The 21,659-nt window shown below is 41.3% G+C and overlaps 1 protein-coding gene across 6 annotated transcripts in view; it reads right to left on the bottom strand.

Moving 5' to 3' along the window:
- Positions 1–21,659, bottom strand: part of CELSR1 (cadherin EGF LAG seven-pass G-type receptor 1) — a 165,797-nt gene that overhangs the window by 8,895 nt on the left and 135,243 nt on the right. For 4 of the 6 annotated variants that reach the window (XM_074540016.1, XM_014275957.3, XM_026790278.2 and 1 more), the window contains exons 19-28: positions 20,360–20,543; positions 17,522–17,665; positions 16,127–16,328; positions 15,634–15,801; positions 13,160–13,286; positions 12,583–12,783; positions 9,049–9,223; positions 3,280–3,392; positions 1,907–1,986; positions 228–354 (exon numbers count right to left, since the gene is read on the bottom strand). In XM_074540016.1, coding sequence (XP_074396117.1) covers positions 228–354; positions 1,907–1,986; positions 3,280–3,392; positions 9,049–9,223; positions 12,583–12,783; positions 13,160–13,286; positions 15,634–15,801; positions 16,127–16,328; positions 17,522–17,665; positions 20,360–20,543 — 1,521 coding nt within the window. The remainder of the gene's footprint in view (positions 1–227; positions 355–1,906; positions 1,987–3,279; positions 3,393–9,048; positions 9,224–12,582; positions 12,784–13,159; positions 13,287–15,633; positions 15,802–16,126; positions 16,329–17,521; positions 17,666–20,359; positions 20,544–21,659) is intronic. The other 2 variants (XM_014275958.3, XM_014275959.2) reach the window with 1 other exon arrangement.

Raw genomic sequence — 21,659 nt, 5'->3', positions numbered from 1 at the left:
GGTTACTATGGTAGTACACTTACCATGAGAATGACTAACAGTGAGAGACATAATTACTCAAAATTATAGTTTTGGTGAAAAGGACCCTCTCCTTCAGAAGAGAAAGCAAAAATTGCCTTGAGATCTCTCTTTTCTTAAGTTAGCTCATGCTGAGCAGGTTTTTGGAGGTCTGGGTGTAGAAGTGTGCTCATCAGAGTCTACCACAGACAAGACGCTACCCAACTTACCTGCAGGCAGCTGAAAATGGCAAAGAGATAGTGAAAGGTCATGACATCACTGTTGACTGCCATGAGCCCCAGCAGCCACGTGGCACTGATGAGCAGCAGGAGCAGGAACGCTGTCCTCAGCACAGGGCTGTAAAGCAAACACAGATGGGCATTTGCAGTGTGGTAGGAAACAAGAGAACAGCCCAACTTCTCCCAATGGATGGTGCTATATGCCCAACAGCTTGGCAACTGGAAAAGCACTTTGGGAAAATTAGGGCAGCGTTCACCAATTCCCAGTTTCCACAACTTTCCAACTCTCTCACAGCAGCACTCCACAGCTTAGCATGTTCATGTTAAAAACATGATTTCTTTCCAAGTTAATTTCCAAGACTTTCTCAAACAAATCTGACTGTTTTACAAGCCCATGCTCTCCAGCCTTGATGACTCTGAGAAACACATCTGGGCAGTAAATGGCCATGTCCATCTCATTTCAGTTTGTCACCTTCACTCTCACATTCCTTCCCAAAGATACTACCCAAGGTTTTGGATTGAGGGCAGTCAGGGAAATTTTCTTTGCTTAAAAATACGATTTCCACAGACACTTTTCAAAAGACAGAAACAAATCTAGTGGCAAAAGTTTTATATTATGAGTAAAATTGCTGCCATTAGGTAGCAGTTATATTCCCTGGTTTAGGGAGATTTAGACCTCATCCTCAACACCCAGACACTACTGGGGTCAGGATTCAGAATGCACAAAGCCAACAGCTGCATGGAAACTGAGGCTGGAAAAGGCATGCCAAGGGGAGCATGGCACTGCACCAACATTGCTCCTTCCACACTGCTATTAACTGGGCCACCCATGTTGCCAGGGAGCTCACACTCAGATTTTAGTTTTCATTAAGGTTAGTGTTAGGGTTAGGGTTCAGAGAACCACAAAGTCCAGCTCCAGGGACACCAGGGGTGGAAAAGCCATGCCAAGTGTGTACATAGTACCCTACAGCTGGAGCTGAAAAACAAAAATGAAAAGCAGCCATTTGAAATCTCATACAGCTACCTCGTTGGAAAAAATAAACCAAAATCCAAGGGGCTGTACTGCCACTAGCTAATCACATTTGAGTTCACAGGTAAATTCTGAGCTTTGGGCAAAACAGATGTTAACGAGAACAGGCTGTCACAACAGCTCAGGAAGGTGGCAGGCTGCAACTTGCAATGCTGCTCTTCCCACTGAGCATGGGATGCAGGGAGGCTGGCCCTCAGCACGGGAATGTCAGTGGATCTTTGCCATGACACAGGTGGTAATCAGACACTTGAGAGGGGAGACCCTTCTGAGCCATGGACAAGCACAGGGAGACCCAGAATGATGTTTACCTGGGCATGCCATGGGCAGAGGTGAAGTGACAGTGTAGAAGAGACTGTAGTGAAAGATCTGGAAGGACTGCAATGACACAACCTGGAGGATAGATCTTTCCTTTCTCCCTTCTCCTGCCTACACTTGGTGGTGCAGAGCACCATGGTGGAAGTTTTACAGGATCTCCAAGGGAACCCCAGGAGAGGGTGGGGTGAAGCAGCTCCAAATGCCTCTACCAACATTCTCCTCCAAAAAACCATTTTTATTTCCTGCTCCAAAACTTGATTTTAGGCAATTCTGGCTTTTATTATTTCTGGTCAGAATGTCTACAGATTTTTGAACTGAAACTTACATGACTCCTGTTTTTTCAAATGAACGTTGCCTTCGTCTGCATGATGCTTTCATTGCAAGTATAAAAATGACAGTGTTTATCTGAAAGACAAATTGAAATAACAGCATGGATTCTTTCTGTACATTTGTTACAGCTCTATTTTCAATCACAATGAAATTTTATCCTAAAATGGTTTGTAGCACCAAGAATATTTCTTGTTCAACTTACAGGTCTCTACATTCCAAGATTTACCTTGTTTCAAGGCAACATAGTCAAAGACATCCTGGCACTTGAAACCCAGTAAGACAACCCTATGCAAAAATGCTTGAGGGAAAGAATGGCTGTCCTTGTCCAAATCATGCGAACCTCTCCACCTCAGCCCAGCACCTTGTTTCAGTTGGCCAAACCAGAATTTAGGAATATTATCTAGCAGAGCATACAGTGATAATTACTCTAAATAAACTTCCAGTTTCCACTGCTTTCCATGTCAGCTGGGAGGTACTAGGTTGGTGCTGCATTTGTACTTAATCACTTGTAGTGAATATTAATGCTGAGAATTTGTCTCATCACTCACTTTCCAAAACCATGTAGAGTTTTATCACTGCCATTGTCCTGTTTCTAGGAATTTCTAACTTAAAATGGAAAATGGAGAAATGATGCAGCTTATCCTGTTTCTGCTAGATCTGCCACCTCTTGGTACTGCTTGTGTTGGGAAAGATTTGAATGGTTTGGTCCATAGCCATTTTCTCCAGACCAACACACCATTACAGGCTCCTCCTTCCTCCCTGCTCTGCAGCTTTCATTTCTCTAGGCTTAAGACTCCATTTGTTGGTCCTCCAGTGGAGGCTGCCCCATGTCTCTGATGGTTTGTGACCATAATCTACACTGCTTCCAGGTCTACTTTTTGAGGCAAGGAGACCAGAACTTGTGTTTGGCATTCAAGATAAGAATCACAGCATGACTATTTATCTTCTGGTGTTACTTTGATGGAGAAGCTGTAAGGAAAAGTTAAACAGCAGCCTATTCTTTTAAATTCCTGAAAGCAGAAATATTTAATATTCCTTTAGGACTTCTGGATGAAGTGACTTGTTATGCCTCATTTTGTTGCTTTATTTACTAATCTCACAGACCAACCCTTTAAAAATGGAACAAAGCAAATGAGAAATAGGTTTCTGGCCATACAGCCATTGCTCATCAAACAATCTTTATATGGGCAAGCAGCCCTCTGATTTCCAGGAGCTTAGCTCATGCCTTATCTGTTTAAGAAATAGATGCAAATGTTGCCTAAAATGTAAAGAACATGGTTGCTTTGCATGATTACTGTTTGACAAAACTTGGGAGAAAAGGTAGCAGCAAGGAAGAGACAGTTCCAGATGCCAATTCCCCCTACTTACAACAACAACCATTACGATGGGCCCAGCGAAACTCCAGATCAGGGTGTCATGAACAGACAGCCAGCAGAAGTCAGGATTCCCATAGCCTTGTGGATCCAGACCAACAGCAAGCCCTGTGTCACAAAGCGGAGAAAACCTGAATTAGAAAGGCGCTGCCTAAAGCCAAATGTTGTTTCAAATAAACAAAATTATCATGGCAATTTATTCAACAGGAAATTCTGTGAAGGCAAAAATTGAAATAAAACTTCTGTAAATAAAAATCTTCATCCTGGTTACTTCATATCAAACAATACTCTGAGTTTTCCCAACTGGAACAAAGTTCAGCTCCATAAAAATGACAAAAAAATGCAAGTCCCAAATTAATTCTGTTTCAGCATAGTTTTATAGTCATTCTCACACAGTGTGAGCCTTGAGGGTGAGTGACATGTTGAGGAATTTCAATAAGCCTGTGCAGCAGAATGACATGAATCATAACTGAGGAGATGTCTATGCTATGAAAAAAAAAGTGCATTCTTAACTTGCTGTCACTAAAACAACATCAGAGACAAAGGAACATGGGAACTTATGGGAGTTAAGTGCTTGAGCTCAGGTGGGATTCATTTTGAAGTGCCATCCCAGGTACCTCACCCTGCTTTCAGCACTGTCTGAAATGGAGTTAATGCCCCAAGGCAATTGAGTAAAAACTACACCTTCTATTATTTTATTTTTCAAAACCTGGGGGTTTTGAAAATTCCAAAGGGGTCTCTGAGCCCAACATTCACCTGCTGATTTACAGTGCTGTCTGACTTGGTGACCTACATCTTGCTCATATGGTGATAGACTGGGATTTGCCTTTGGCCTGCAAAATCTTGGAGTCATGGAATTGTTGAGGTTGGAAAAGACCTTTCACATAAGGGGTCCCCTGAGACTTCTTTTCTCTGGGCTAAACACCCCCAGTTCCTTCAGCTGCTCCTTATCAGACTTGCATTCCAGACCCTTCACCAGCTCCTCTTGGACTTGCTCCAGCGCCTCAATGTCTTCCTTGTGGTAAGGGCCCCAAAACTGAACTGGTTCACAGTGTGGCTTCACCAGTGCTGGTATAGGAGGATGATCACAACATCCTTTTAGTCCCCCTGAGCTGCCTCCTTTTTCCTCCATTTTTCCCTTGGCTCCAGGCTGGCCTTCCCCATTGGTTTGTCAGCATGGCTCCTCCCGTGCCTTTAGGGCTTCCTATTGAGGATCTTCCACCTTCCTGGACTCCTTTGCCCTTCATGACTGCCTCCCAAGAGACTTTTGAGTTAGGCCTCTGAACAGACCAAAGCCAGCCCTGTGGAAGTCCAAGGTGGAAGTTCTTTGAATCCCCACTTTACCTCTAAGAGAACTGAAAACTATCATTGTGTCCAAGACAGTTTCCAGACATCACATCACCCACCAGTCCCTCTCTGTTCACAATGAACAGGTCCAGTGGGATATCTCCATTTGTTGGCTCACTCATCAGCTGCATCAGGAAGTTCCTTCCACACACTCCAGGACCTTCCAGGACTCTCTTCTGCTGCGTTGTATTCGCAGCAGACACCTGTTAAGTTGAAGTCTCCCACAAGAACAAGGAGTAGTGATGGTGAGACTTCTCTCAGCTGCTTGTAAAATATTTGGACTCCTTTGCCCTTCATGACTGCCTCCCAAAAGGCTTGTGAGTTAGGCTGTTATCTAACAGACCTCTGCCTCCTCATCCTGGTTGGATGGTCTATAATAGACTCTCACTGTGGTATCTGTCTCATCCTTCCTGATGATTCTTACCCACAAACATTCAACTCTATTATCACCAACATCAAGCTCTAGGCAGTCAAAACACTCCCTAAGAAAGGTAACCATTCCAATGGTTTCTAACACAGACACACGTCTGTCTTTGCTGCCACATGGATCTCCAAGCTCAGCCTCCACTGAGATGGCAGACAGGAGTCACTAGCATGCTATCCCACAAACACTGGCATTCTGCTCTCAGTTGTCTCTAGTGAGCTTGGTTTTATCCCTTTCCCCCTTCCAACCTGGTTTAAAGCTCTTTTAACGAGCCCTGTAATTCCCGTGCAAAGATCCTTTCCCCCCTTTGAGACAGGTGTACCCTGTCTGCAGAGATCTCCCCTCTCCAGAGCACAGAGAGTGATCCCTGTGGCCAGTGGCACATGGCAGGTGGCTGCATCATGCTGTCTGGGCACGGGGGCACCCACGGCCATGGGCGTCTGTCCCGCCTCCTGAGGGGCCAAGGCTGACAGTGCTGCTGCTCTCTGCAAGGAGGGCTCGTGCATTTCTGAATTTCAATTTAGAAAAAGAAGACAAGAGTCATCTTTTTCTGAATTGAAGCCTGCATGCTTTGATGAAAGGACACTGAGAAAGGGAAAGGTAGCTGCATTTCACTCTTGCTGCTTAGAACTGGCCCACAGCCAATATTCACATCTGGTACAGGCCTATGGTCTATGAAAACTAAACTGGCTATTTGGCAAAGCAGTGGATATTGGATCTGTTTTCACTGAAATGTGGAATGAGATAGGACTAGTCTCCCATCCTGCTCCCATTGGCCCTTCCACCACCCCCTTCAGCAGTTGCCATCCAGAAAGAATTAGCCATAAATGATTAAGGGACTATAAAGTATTTTATACAGATGTAATTCTATGGATACAGTCTGTTTCCCAGGACTGGATTTTCCCATTAATGGGACTCTGGCTCTGTGAGTAATTGGCAGACAGCAATGTTTTTTCACTCTCAAAATCCTACTCTGAAGTTCTCCATTAAACAAATGGGGCAAATTGCAGTCTTCAGGTACATGAGTCAAATATTACTGCAGTCAACAACACGTGAAATAACACTTTACTCGAAGGCAGAATTAAGCCAATGCAATGTAATACTGAGAAATATTTTGGCACATCAATTAAATGCTGCAGCCTGGTTGCCCTTAACAGACTGAGTGTGCATGCTGAGTGATACCTTGCTAACATTTGCAGGAACTGGGGCTGGTCCTATGGCCAAGAGTCCTGTGGAGATCAGCACTTACCCCAGCACACACACAGGAGTGTGCCAAGGGCTGCAGGAGAAGCATGTTTTGACCCTTCTGAGCCCTTGAGGGCTCAGCAGCCATGTGTGACTCAGGCAGCTGTGGGACAGCCTCAATTCTCTCCTGATTATTTGCTTTGGTTAGGATTTGAAAAGTGCCAGTTTCTGGGGGACATTGGTTTCAGGGCTCTGTTTTAACCTGTTTTAACACAAGGGCTGCAGTCTCCATGGCAAAGCAGTCACTGCACACATATGTCAAGCAGTTAGTGTGCTGCCACAGAGACAGGCAGAACTGGGGGGGTCTTGCTGAGTGCCAAATCCAGCCCTTTGCTCCTGTGGCAAGGAAGTCATAAAATCCCTCTCCAAGATGGATCAAACTACACCTTAAAATGAGCAAGTTTAAAGTTGATTTAAAATGTTCCGCTATCATTCCCAATGGAGGACTATTCCAGATCCCCACTCTTTTGATGGCTGTAAGCTTTCTCCCAACTTCTATCCTATTCTTATTCATGGTACTCTGCATTTCTCTGCTGTGATTAAATGTGGTTGTTCCCCATTGCAGTAAACATTTTACTGAGTTTTATCCTCCTCTAAAGGCCAAGGTACCCTTCTTCACGTAGCTTGCTCTCATCACAGATGCCTTAGGACCACTATGTCCCAGTTTGAAATGAATATCAGTTTTAGCATATAAAGTAGAAAAAATAATATACAAAAAGCCACTGCTACTGTAGTTTTGGGGGGGGTTTCCTCCTCTCAGGATAGTTATGATGAAGATGAAATAGTATTTGTCTTTAAAATAAAAAAGTCCTCTACATATCCCAAGACTAAAATTTCTTCCCATATCTAGACTATAGCACAACTAAGAAAAATAAACAATCCTTCTCTCATAAATCAATTTAAATAATGTTTAGGATTCATGTTATGAAGTTGGAACCTTTTTGCTGTTTATAAATTAAAATTTATAAAGAAGCTTAATTAAAATTTGTACAGTAACAAGTTATCTAGAGGCAAGAAATCCTACATTGTGCTATTTATGAAGAAACAATTTTCTCCTCAGATGATTTATAAGCCTGGAAGGGCAAACTGAAGGCTTACTTTTCTTTATCTTTCATTTCACAAAATCCCCTGACTTTCTCAGTAATAGGGATCTGACTTTTCATTTAAACAAAACTGCAAATTCAGTAGATTTGGGCATTGAATTGCAGGACACAACCTGGAAAATTTCAAAAGTGCAAAATAGTTCCATGTCACAGAGAGCAATAATTAAGTAGGAAAATGTTAAAATGATTGTGATATTTAAATTGCATAAATATCTGTTGAGAAGGTCTGAATTTAGATTTCAGGAGAGAAAGCAACCTTAAACAGAAACTCCTTCCAACAAAATTCTTCTAAAGATAGTGAGTTCTGAAACTAATTAGTTTTTTATTTAGTGATACTTCTTTTCTCCTAGGAATGATGCTGCCAAATATCTGATTGCACTTCAGTGTTCCTGAAAATACTGCAGTAGTCCTGTATGTACTGGTAAAAGTCACACAGGTCTGAAATGCTTCAGAAGTTCAAGGACAATTTCTGTTTTAAATGTCTGGGGTACATCTAAAATGGCAGACCCTTCTGGGCTGTGCTTTCTACTATAAACTGATAGAAGTAGAAATTATTAGGCACAAAATGATATGGAAAAACTTACCAGCTCCCTGAAGAGAGAATTAACCTATACCAGCCTACGCTGTGTTTTTGTATTACACCTTCTTAAAACACACAGAAAAAAGAACAAGTATGTATTTTTAAATCTAACTTGTTCCATAATATTTTTGCAAGTGTACATGAGTGATAGCTATTTGTTTGATCTCAGAGACATCTAAACCTCTGCCATTGCTGACAGTATGATATTATCTGTAAAAATAAAACTAATTGGAAAAAAGTTAACTGCCTGCCTATGATGTGATTTCCCATATGGCAACAGATACATGCTGAAACAGTTGAACCAAAAATGCCCACTCCAACTGTTCCATGAAGCACAGTTCCTGAGGAGCTGTCTGCCTGAATTAACACAGCCCCGTGTGCTTAGGGTAACACTGGAAATGTCTGTGGCAAAAATAGGCACAGTGAGGGTGGAGATGGATGTGTTCCAGTGGATCACTCTGGGCTGGTTTAAAAGATTACTGCCTCCAGATTTTCATTACTTTTCCTCAGCTGAAAGTTACAGCCTTTGTATCTGAAATTAAGTAAAAGGCAGCTTTAGTATTCCCAACTTGGTTTTATGCCAAATAAAACAGAGCCACTGAAATTCCCTTCAGAAGTATTTACTGCTGGTTGACAGTAGGCAGTGGGAATGTCCAGTGAAGGGCAGTAATGTCCTGTGGGCAGGCAGCATTGCTTCTGAAGCCACTGCAGTTACCTCAGACATCGTGTGTCCATATCTGGAGGTACCAGCACAGGGAAGGAAAATTTCTGAAAGCCATTGGCAAAGTTGTTCAAATAAAAACACTGTTATTCCCAAGCAATGTTATCAAGTCCTGGTTTAATCTGTGCAATTATGTTTCTGATAACCATCAGTATCACTTCAGCTAGGGCAATAAACATTTGGTACACAGATCTGTCCAATTCAGGCTGACTTCTGCTAGATGTGGCTCGGTGCTGCCCTGCTTCAGGAAAACTCCCATAGCTGTCTGGCATGGGGCTACTTCCCTGAACCTGGGCAGTGAACATGGCAGGGAAACTGAGCTTTTTTGGGGTGCTTGAGGGTACCTGTTATGATGGCAGGAATGCCCCAGCCAACAACGTAGTAGAACCGCATGTGCCCGAAGTTGATGTTCCTCACTTCAGTCAGCATCCGGTAGATGTGGAGCTGCTCCACAAACATCCATGCAAAGGTGCTCATGTAGAAATAATGCAGGAGGATGGCAATCACAGTACACACAAACTGCAAAAGGGAAAGGGCAGGGAAATTAAATTGCTCTTCTGAATCACAACCTGGTGAGTCACTCGTTCCCCCCGCGTAGCTAATGGCAAGTGTAATAAAAAGATTTTGGCAGAACAAATATACTGCCTTTAATTAAGTTTTTCAGAGTTTAAGAAGAGCTGCTCATACCGTGAGAGATTTTGCTTTTTTAAGGTAAAGTGGATCACTAAGCTGTATCAGGCTGAGAGCAGAAAAATTTAAGGACCTGCTGAAACCAGAGACCAGGTCCACAGTGAGACTAAAAGTAACAGCTACAATGGGCACACTGGTAGCTGAAGTCATCTTTGTGATCAAATAGCCATCTTGAAACCTATGACCTACAGATACTTGCCCTTCTGTAATATCTGCTAACCAATTTTCTCTCCCAGTTTAACAGTTTGATGAGTAAAAACAAGAAACAAGAATGACCACAAGCACCCGACACTGGAATTGTAATCTTGCGATTAACCTTCTCCTTTCAGAAGCCAAACAAAAATTTTGCTAAGGATCTGTTGATAAGCTTGAATTAAGAGAACTTTGTGCAACCATTCAGTTTTTGTTTGAAAATGTTTTACATTTTGTTTTGTAACCTTTTGTTCCTGTGCAGCACTGACCCTGCTTTCAGACTTTGGCATGACTTTTTAGTGGTTTTTCATGGTGTAATGCTCAGATATGTACATTTCCCTGTTTAATGTACATTTAACCTCTTTACTGAGCAAAGAATCATACAAAGACTGCCAACTTTCTGGATTCACTTACTACATCAGCACTATTATAACACCACGTGTTATTGAAAATGTGGCTTACTAAATAAACCATCATTCTTCCCTCTTTGTAAGTAGTGCTTTTCTTGTTCCTATTCTCACATGCTTATGAGTAGAGTGCTGCCCTGAACATTACCTTTTTCAGGTAAGAAAAAAGAAAGAAAATAAATCACTTTCTATCAATAGTCCAGGGAAAGATTAAAACCTCACCCAGAAATGTGACTGTTAATTTACAGAAACCCATAAAAGCCAGGCTGGGTGCCAAGGAGCACAGCATTATTTGTGCTCCAGCATTCTTTACCTCTTTATGTTCATCAGTGCATGACTCGTTAGACAACTCTCATTCCATACAGACAGATGAATAATTGTCTCAAGCAGACATGGCTTACAGCCCTCCTACCTTCTCAAATTGTCTGGGTAGGCTGTGAGGAGCAGCTTTCTGCTGCATGAAATACATTCTATAAATTAAAGATCTTTGTGTAAATGGTTTAAAGGTTTGGGGTGTTTCACTGAGTCCTGGTAACCCTAGAGGACATGATAACACCATGAGCCCCAAAGCATGGAAATGAGGAGTAAAAGAGAACAATCTCACCAAGTACAACCATTAGGATTTGTGGTATTGATGTAATGAACTATTTTACAGCTTTTATACACCTCTGCTTGGTACTTCATGATACTATGAAATTAATATGGAAATGAGGAGCCATCATTTATGGCATAATTTTTGGTAAAATTCTGTAGGGATGTGGACTTGGCCCCCAACTCCTCAGTAGATACATTGGAGAACTGAAACTATCCCTTGCCAGTGAAATGCAGTGAAAAATGAGTGGTGTGCTCAGCAAGGCATGGGAAAGGTCAAGTTACACAGAGTGCTGTGTATCAATTGGCAAGGTGAGCTCCTTTCAGCAAAGTTATTTTAGTATGCAAACATTTATATAATGAAACAAAGACAACACAAGCTCACACATGACATGAGACTATATCCCAGAGGGCAGGTCACTGCAGAAGATCTCACCACAGCAGCAGAAAAAGGACCTGGATTCCTGGTAAAGGGGAATATTGGTATACAGAATTGGAAGTGATGCAACCGGCTGGAAAGCTTTATCCAGTTTGGCATTCACAGTTTTTCAAAAGGTAAAGTGGGAGAAGAAGGCCAGGAAAAAACCCAACAGACTAACCTGAATTTTAGAAATTGAATAATTTCAGCAGCTTAGTTTTATACAGTTTTCCAAAAGAAATACTATTAAACAGATCTTTCCTGGCAAGACAATTTTTATAAGAGATCTCTCTCAAATTTACTAGGAAAAGTTCTTGTCAGCACTTGTCAATTACTGGAAGCTGAAATTAGTCAAGGTTAGGTACTTTTTAAAATGCATGTTATAGCTCAAGTGGACATTAGAAGTCAGTGACAGTGTGGGATTAAGTTATACAGCAAATGAGGCTGTGTGTTTAGGCACCACAGTGTCACTACCATGATGGTGATGATATTGAATGTAGGCATATTCTCCTATTTCTGCTGCTTGGATAATGTGAAATCAGCATGATTTTTTTATTGCTATTTTGTTTTGTTTTGATCTCAACACTGTACTTCCCTCGCAAAAATTAGATTGAAACATATACATTAATGGATTTCTAGAAGATAAATTTTCTTCACAGTGTTCAGATAATCCCTAAAGTAACATTCTGAATATTTTTCCTATCTACTAAGGACATACATTTTGTTGCATGTCATCCCTCATCTGTGTCCAACTTGTTTGGCACAGCTGTGGAGCCTGGCGGTGCTGGAGCCCTTGTCTGTCTCTTACCTGTCTGAATGGCAGCCATGGCTTTTGGGATGGGTGCTACTAAGAACAGCAGCAAGACTACACATGGTTAAGAGAGCAATGAGGTCTTAAATACAGAACACACTTCATGTGTAGTTTTTACCTATCTTGTACTCAGTCTATTCATAATTTGCATTTCTTGACATGCACAATGCTGGAGATCCTTGCACTAAGTTTTGTCAACAGGTGTGATGGGCTGAAGCCAACAACCCCTGTGTCTGGAAGGCACAAAGCAAACTGACAGGTATCCTACTGAATCTTGGATGTAGCAAGCTGTCCCATGCCTGGCAAGTGGCTTCTCCAGAATGGCCAGTGGGTGCACAATGTGCATATAACACCTGACCAGCACCACATCACTGACAACCTGTGAGTCTACACCAGGAGCCATTTGGGCTTGGGAGGTACCTGCTGCAGGAGAAACTGGAGAGCCTCCTACTGAACAGGCAAAGCAAGATAAAAAACACACTGATGGAAAGGAAGAAATAAGTATTTAAGGTTCAGTTCCTGGGATAAACCTTCAACAGGGTTGCTGTCATATATTCTCTGAAAATAAGATACACTCCTATTGCCTGCCATTGCTATTAATGTTATCAACCACACATGAATATACTAAAAATCTGATGTTTTTCAAGTAAGTGTTGAAGCCAAAAAGAGGAGAAAGTGAAACAGATGGGCGAAGGTAAAAGCTGCAATACGAACCCCCTGATTTAAAGCTTGAGAACAACTCTAGCAATGAACACAGAGTAAGTCTTACCGGGTTTTCAGTCTGGTTGATTCCAATAAGAAAGACAAGCTCAGAAAAGAAGAGGGCAGCCACCAGGTTTTTGTGGATACTGTGCAAGTTGGAGCGCAGTGTGCGGATCAGGACCAGCAAAATGAAGGTGATCAGCAAAGCCGCCAGTGAGATGGATACGGTTGTGTAAGTGACGATCTTCAGAGGCAGCACCTCCCCATTCTGTAGAAAGACAGATTGACAGGAACTCTGGGGGTTTTCCCTTCCTTTTCCTCCAATCAAATCTACTACTCAGGATGCCAATGTTTTCATTATACTGAGCCAACATACAGATTTACTTAGGGACCAACAGGAGTGGGTGACGCCACCTCTTTAGCTGCTAAACATGTTGCGCGTGTACGGGCAGCACCCAGAGGATGCACCAACCAAGTATGAAGGTCCTTTCAGCAAACCCAGTGGCAGAGGCTGCCAGGCATGGGCAACCCACTCATGACACTGGGGCTGATCTGCTGGCAATGCTCTGAGTCTCACACAAAGCTCTGTTCCAAAGCCCTTGAAAACCAAAGTCTCCAAAAATCATGAACCTGACATCACCCACCTCTCGTTTGGAAATGTCCATCAGGACAGCAAAGCTGGTTATATGGTTGCACTGGCAAGCAATATGGCTGTGGTTTCTGGAAAACAACTCACACCCTCGGGAGGACCAGGCACCTGCCCCGCCAATCCTGTGGGGAAAAAAGGCATTTCTGAGCACCATCCTCCAATCTCCCCTCACCTTCCACTGCCCTCTGTGGCAGCTTGTGCTGCACAACCAGAGAGGACTGCAACTACAGGACAGAATTATCTATAGCTGTCACCTGCCTGAAAGAGTATCTATCATCAAAATAAAAAGGCCTTCAGTTGAAGTAGTTTCTGATAAGACAGCTGGCCAGATTTGGTGGGTTTATAACAGTCTATTTTGAGTTCAAAAGAAAAAAATTAAAAATTTACTTTTGGGTCAGTGACTACGCATCCAGTATGGGAAAGAGATTGCACTGAACAAAATGTCTGTAACAAAGCTAAATGATACCAGAATCACAGAGGGACACATCTTTTTGACTGAAATATGTTTCAGCAATAATATGATATCATTGTACAGTTCCTCTAAAAAGTACACAAGAAAAGGTTAAAACCTTCTCTAATAAATAATATTTCATGCCAGGAGATCTCTTATATTAACAACGGGGAGGAACTGCTGCCTTAAAATTCTTCCCTGTGCAGTTATGGTTCACTCCAGTGACTTCAGAAATTATTCTGTATCACTATTAATTATTCTATTCTGAAGTTAATGAGTAATAAAAATAGTCTTGCAGTTACTGAAAGATTTTTCAATTAAATATGACAAGACCTTTTTTTCATTCAGCAATAAAATATTTGTTAAATTTTAATATCACTTCCTCTCAAAAAGTACTCTTTCTAAAAGCTCTTTCATTATTACAAGCCACATAAGAGCTGCTTTTCAATTGTGGCTGTAGGAAGACCTAACACATAACAATGCCACTGAAGTTGCCAGCAAATAGCTAACACATGAATCACTTTAGAGCTAATGGGTTATTCAAGCTCAAACAATGTTTAAAAATTTATGAAAAAGGACTTGCCATTCCCTCACAATCAGCAGACTGACAGAGTGCATACAAGCAAAACCACTACTTCACATGTGGGCAAATGAAGAGTTTATTACTGTGAAGATAAGAGATTTCTGTTGCATATTTGATCCTTTAAATGATATAACCTCCTGAGGCCTTTAACTAGGAGGCACACATTCCCTAGGTTAGTTTGCTGCACAGGATATTGCCTTTTAATGGATTTTTCCATAGGTTTACTAGAATTTTTGGGGTTTTAAGAAACAAGTGACAGCTATTCCCCTTTCCTAGGCAGATCATGCCATCCTCTCACTGTGTACCTGGGTTTGTAGCTGGAAATTGCAACATATATGGAATACTTACAATATTGTGAAAGCATCATATGAGAATGTGGTTACCTCTCAAAACATTTTCTTTTGTTTTATCCCCACTCTTGAAATATTTCCAACAGGACTGTGCTGTTTCCACAATGCCGTAAAACCAACGAAACATCAGCACATACAGTTCCAGCTCATATAATTTTTCTCATTTTCATTAAAAAGATGTCTTTATCTTGAACTTCACTGAATACAAAAGACCTAAATGAATGATTTTCAGAACATTTCATCTTTTTCCTAACACTTGCCTCCTAGAGAGTCAAATACTCTCTTATATTCTGCTTCTATATTACTATTGCTTTCCATAAACTGAAAAGGTCTAATGTCCCAAAAAAGGTATTTCCACTCCCTCTATTTTTTCACTAAAACAAATGAAAGCAAATCCACAATAGTTGGTGAAATGAAAGTTAAGTTTCTTACCAGTGCAACTGCCTTTGTATTGACTTTTGAGTCAAAAATTTGTGATTCAGAAATTAATAATCTTTACTCACAATTTTATGTGAAAAACCTCAGTCCTCATTTCTACTAAAACAAAGATTTGATTTTGAAATTTTTTGCACTGGCCCTGGCTGAGGCACCAAGGGTAGGTGCCTGTTTGCTATCTACTCTGTCCATAGTCACTGGAGTGTAACAGAAGATTCAGCCCATGGAAGAGCTGAATCATCTCCTGAAAATTCTCACTTAAAGACCTCAGGCAAACCATGAATTCAGACACTGGAGTAGGACTATGTTGGTCCAGACATACATCCGTGGGCAAATAGCATGGACAAATACAAGGATATTGTGGGATTTATTGCTTCTGGGTGAAAATGAACCCTGCAGAAAAACATGACAGCTCTGTGTTTCTTAGAAACCGCATGGCTAATCCTTTGTTTGAGGAGTTATGATAATTATTTTCATTTTTCTCAGGTTGGTGGGAAATGACTACATGGCTCTATTCCACCAAAAATCAGTTGTCAGTTGAACAGACAGACCAAGACAGGGTTTCCTCCAGAATTATCTTCCCAGGATAAGGGCAGGAGTTTTCTGCTACTCAGTGTCACTCACAGCCCTAAAGCAAGCAGGAGACATACGTGATGGAGTGATTCCAGAAGACACAGACAGGCTTTGTTCTCTCCTCTGTTTCCAGCATGGCATACTCCACTATGACAGGCTTTTCCACCAGGTTGGGAGGAAACTCCCCATCACTGTGAATGGCTGTGCTCACTACAGGTGTGTTGATGATGGGGCGATTTGGCAATCTGCACAAGGAGAAAAATTGCACGGTGATCTACACATCAAAATGCAAAGCTATATTCTGCAAATGGAAGATCTCAGGTTGCTTCTGCTCAGAAAGTGAGGCAAGTGTACCAACAGCCTTCCATACAGATGTGTTCCCAAAAACTACTGGCACTTCTGGCATAGCTATTCTCCCACAGTGTGCTAGAGGAGGACATGAGGCAGCACTGCAGAGAGAACAGCAGCACTGATGACTTTTGGCCAGTATAAATGCAGCCCTGTCTCCTCCACACATTCAGAGAGCAAAAAAAGGGATCTGAACAATTCCCAAACAGGTCTGGGGTTTACCTCAAGCTCCTCCTGTCAGGATCATAGTTTTCAGGCAGGAGGTGTCCCAGGGATCGGTATATAATGACCATGGCAACAGTGTGATGTGTCTCAATGTCTGGGTGTCGCTTCTTCCTCTTTGCAAAAGCACTCTCAGGGCTGAACACATCACTGTTCAACTTAGAGGGTATTTTCTGATTTGAAGGTTTCATTGTAGGCACTGCTATGGAATCAACACAAATATTAAATTCTTTGCACACAGCTTCAGAGCTACCATTTAAACTGGTAATTTTGCTTTGCCAAGATACTATTAGAGACTAATATTAGAGTTCTTACAACTCCAGGCTTAGAGCACTCAGCATGCTTCTAATGTTCTACTTGATATTTTTAATAAAATTTCAGCACAATTCATAGTTATATAGCTGATAATCAAATAACCATTGAACAGTGAAAAGCCATTTAGTCTAGCTATAAAATAAGCAATTTCTAAGCTAAAAGGTGCATAAGTATATAAGTATCCCATGCATAACTTAAGGAGAAGATTAAAACATTATGCATGCTGTTAAATTGCATGTACATTTATATTTGGCAAAACTAGTATTAATGGACCCACCAGCTACTCACATGAGATTTCTCCCTGCTAATTCTGTCATATAATGAGCTTTCTGTTTTGGAAGATTCTCTTAAAATTCCCATTCCCTTTTGTCTTACAGAAAAGATACAAATCATAGAAGCAGATACTCTGTTTCTAAGCAAAAAGTCATAAAGCTGTGCTAGCTTATTATGTATTATTTTTGGAAGAGTTACTATTTCCTCATTCAGAAGACATTCAACAATGGTACATCTATTGAACTTTGAGTTACCCTGTCTCCCTTTGCCCAAAAACCTTGTGGTGCTTTGCAGCAATCTTGGGATACTTTAAAGACATTGGGAAGCAGGTACTCCCCAATGTATTCTCCCTGATCGCCCAGCTCAAGACTTTTTCATTGCTGCCTAGTTCTGATAACACCTCTCTGAGCTCCCAGATTTGGATTCTCTGTCTCTCACACCACCTCCCTCCATCTCTGCAGGGGCTGGAGGAAGGCAGCTGTGGGACTGCAGGCGCTGGGCAGCCATCCCATCCCATCCTGGTGGGAACAGAGGCAGAGCATTTCTCCTGCTTTGACAGGGCTTTGAGGGGCTGCAGGCGAGACCTGACAGACAGGTACAGCCAGTCCCACAGCCCCCCATGCCTCCATCGCTGCCGGCAGGCAAAACGCCTCAGAAGTATGCACAGCTGCTCCATCCCTAAATAATGCTCACTTGTGCAGACATCGCCCTGCTCTCACCCCAGGACCACTCTGCTCCCTGAGGATCCACCACACGCCCTGGGAGCTGCCCATAATTGCTCACCAAACATCAGCAGAAGGGTTTTACCTTTCCTTTCTGAAGGTCTGAATAGAGTATCAGGGAAGACAACAGATGACTCCAGATCTTTTGGGTAATCTTCTTTAATCTCATGAAATCGTGGTATTCTAGCTCCCGTGAAATTAGACTTGTCAAAGATGTCAACAGCAATAACTGCGGGGGATAAAAGTTTCCCATCACCACAGTGAAACATTACTGGAAGGTTAACATGACTGCACAATACAGGTAAAAAGTTTAAACCCCAAAAGAGAAAGTAAAACTTTCAATTTTTTTCTGTTAACACTTTATACAATAACTAAAATTTTATGTATCAGCATTATGTTACATTTATCAAATTATACATTGATTGTTCAGTGGAAAGGAATTCACAAGACAGCATCTCATACTATGAAAACATACTGGAAACTCTGGAAATAAAGAATCATAAAATTGTTTAGGTTGCAAAAGATCTCCAAGATCAAGTGGAACTGTTAACTCAGCACTGCCAAGTCCAGCACTAAACCATGGCCCCAAGGGCCACATCTACGTGTCTTAAATACCTCCAGGGGTGGTGACTTCCCTGGGCCACCTGTTTCAATGCCTGGGAATTGTTTCAGTGAAGAAATTTTTGCTAATACCCATCTGGAGGTAGATCACTTCCCCGGTACTTCTCCAGCAGCAGCTGACTGGGGTTTCAGAGGCTTTTCCCTGGCTGCTGCTCAGTGAATGCTCCTGCTTCACAGAGTTTCTCCATGTGCTGCTGGCTTGCTCAAGCGTGTGCTGCATGTTCCAATTTCAGACTTGCTTTTTAATGGGAGGACTAAATCTAGCGCTTCAAAACCATAGTTCTACATCTGTTGGATTGTGAAGTCAGCTGACAGAAGCAAATAACATGCATTTAATCTGGGACTACTCCTGAGTCCTCCACTGGCAGTTCCTCCTTGGCTTACCTCATCATCTCTGCCTGTTAAACTGCCCAAAAAGCATTTGAGTTGGCTTTAACTTTCTCATTTAGGACAAGTCACTGAGTGCCAATTTAAATGTCCTAGGGGTAACCCTACACCAAAAGGTGTGATCCTCTGCAAATTTCTGTGTGAAGAAATACCCACGTTAAGACCTGCAAATTCCCATTCCTTTCCAAGGTTCTAACTAATTCCCAGATGAGCCATTAGGAAACTCTATTAACACCATGTTCACCTGGAAAAACTGTTCAAAAGAAAACAGACCTCTTTGAGGCCAGAGTTGCCTCATCACTCTCAAGCTCACACCTCTTTACATAGGAAGAACTGGTTGAAAAAAAATCATTATTTATAACCTGCAAGAAATTTGGGGGTTTGTTTTCATCTCAGTTCAGCTGGGTTAAAATCTTAAGCACATTTTTTTCTGAGTATGAAGATAAAAATATTTTGATTTTCATAGTCCTGAATCATAAGAAAGTATTCCCATTTATTAAAGAAAAATCAAAGTGTTTCAGTTTGGCATAGTTCAACAATAATCTATGCCCCATTGATGCAGGATGCTACAGCCTTTGTAACTTGACTGCCTCATGCCTTTGATTTTCTGCCCCTGTGATTGTGGACATAAAGCATTCTTGGGACAAGGTTTGTAGCCAATTAAAATTCTTACTATAACAGCAGGTGTAGTTGGGAAAATAAGAGCAACTTTTGGCACATAAGCCCTCTTCATATCTGAAATAAAAGCAATAGCTTGAAAAGCTAAACACAAGTTCAGGCTTCTATAGTTTAGAGCACCTCTGAAAGAAAAACCAAATAGCAATGCTGCTTGTGAGGGACTTCTGAAGGTCAGCTGGCTCCATCTCACCTCACATTCACAGCAGGACTATCACCAACACTTCTCAGCTCAGACTGTTTGTAACTGGGAAGAAAATGAAAAAGAGAGAGCAGGGGAGAAAATGGGGAAAGAAGCTGACCAGGCTGTGGTTGCTGTGCTTCATCTGCATATGCACTGCAGAGATGTCTATGAAATACATCACAGTCCACAGCACAAGAGCTGCTATTTGTTTGTCAGAGGGAAAATTTCCTGTGATAGGTGAACAAGGTGTCTTGGTATGCCTGATGTTTCCGTCTCAATTTACACTCATTCTGGATATTTTGGATCCCATAGATTTTGTTCTGATTATGGGTTTTGTAAGACTAGGATGGCATTTGAAGGGCTGATGATTCTGTGAAAATACCTTTCAGTACAAGAATCTCTACAGATGATGGTTTTATGGATAGGTTCCAAGTTAGGAAAGCATGTGAAAATCAGAGGTATAATCACAGAATCAGCTAGGTTGGAAAAGATCTATAGGATCACTGAGATCAACCTTTGATAGATCATTTCCCTGTCAACTAGACCACAGCACTAAATGCCACATCCAGTTGCTTCTTGAGCATCTCCAGTGCTGGGAATTCCACCACCTCCCTGGCCAGTCCACACCTATGCAAGTAAGATCAACAACATGTAAAAAAATCTATAGTAGGGTTACTTTTTTTTTTTGTACTGCAATAATTCTTCAGGTGGTGTTGGTGTGACTCCTCCAAAAATGAGATCTACTACATTCAACTATATTAGTTGGTCTCAAAAGGCATTACCTTTGTTTACAAACTTAGTCCTTCCTACAATCTCTACACTGCTATGACTGCAATAAATAGCCACATGGAGCAGTGGCATGGTCCAGAGGCAAAACAGATCAGACACTTCCCAGGAGGTCCCCAAGACAACTGAAAAATATGGACCAAGGCTTGATGGATTTGAAACAATGCAATGATTTTTCCAAGTAGGTACTATTAACACAAATAACTAGCACCTCTGTCCAGCACATTTTTAAGAGTCAAAAAAAGGGCAGTTTTCAACACAGATACTCACTCATGTTAGTGGCAACAATGACAAAGGGTCTCATGTAGGTTTTTTTCATGTTCTGGGCCACATTGTTGAAATATTCCTCATAGTGCCTGAGCAGGTGAGCGGTGCCACCCTCTGTTCGCTGAATCTGCTCCCAGTGCTCCTTGTTGCCAGGGTCCAGCAAAGCACTACCCACTCTGATAATATTCTGAGAAATAAAGTACAAGCCTAAATTATGAATCAAACACAGAGCTGGGTTTCAAGTAAGAAGTATTGAAAATTATTTGCCCGACTGCCTTAGGTAAGGGTATAATGAAATATTTAATGCAGGCATGTTCCACTGCAGCCATATAAAATACACACACCAGTTACTCACCCAGAGGGTTTTTGGTCATGTAAAGCAAATCCCTCTAAACTTTTTACAAGTAAAGTAAGCCAAAATTGGAAACTGTAAGAGAACTGCCTACTTTCTTCCTCCTAATGACAAGAAATCGAGCAAGAAAATGCAGGAGGAGAACCTATCCATGTTTTCTTTGTTTCTGAGAGATCAGACATGAAAAGCACAGCTCTTAGCAGGTACACTGAAGAACTTCCCCAGATAAATCAAAATAATGCTTTTTTGTTGAAAAACAAAAGAAGGCCATGAATAGAAATATAACTTCCTCTTTTACTTTAATTTTTTTTGCTTTGTTTCCTAGATAACAAAGACAATATATATACAGTTATACAGTGAATATACTTCTTATATATATAAGAACTATATTCACTGTATATATATATATAATATATATATTATATATTCTATAATATCTATACTTCTCATACAGTGAAGAATGCTAAGAGTGAATATTAACTTGCATAGACAAACTTGAAACTACATAAGAAAACTTAAATCATGTCATTGTCTCCCCAGTTTTACATTGCTTACAAATGGTATTAAAAAGGCATTTCTTTCTGAGGACCTGACTCTTCTGCCCTTTCTTAGAAAAATATGCAAAGGGACCCTCAGGGTGAATGGAAGGAGATAGACCCCAAAAGAGTGTGCTAAATGGCTTAAGTGAGAAAAATGCTAAAAAGTTTTTAATCTTGGTGTACACATGAACTATGTTGTTGTAACAATACCTAATTTCCAACTAAGGTAAAATTGGTGTAAATGGCAATAGGAATTAATTAGAGCTTGTGGTGACAAGCTCTAAAATAGCCAAGACAAATATTTAGACTTCATTTAGAAGGAGCTATCTGTATCCTGTCTGTACTGTTTGAGGCTGCAAGCACGTATCTGAGCTGAAAGAGACTCCAGTATGACCACCTCTTCCTAGGGTGA

Source organism: Zonotrichia albicollis, chromosome 4 (genome assembly GCF_047830755.1).
Source record: "Zonotrichia albicollis isolate bZonAlb1 chromosome 4, bZonAlb1.hap1, whole genome shotgun sequence".
NCBI lineage: Eukaryota > Metazoa > Chordata > Aves > Passeriformes > Passerellidae > Zonotrichia > Zonotrichia albicollis.
This window is presented reverse-complemented; position numbering and strand designations above follow the sequence as displayed.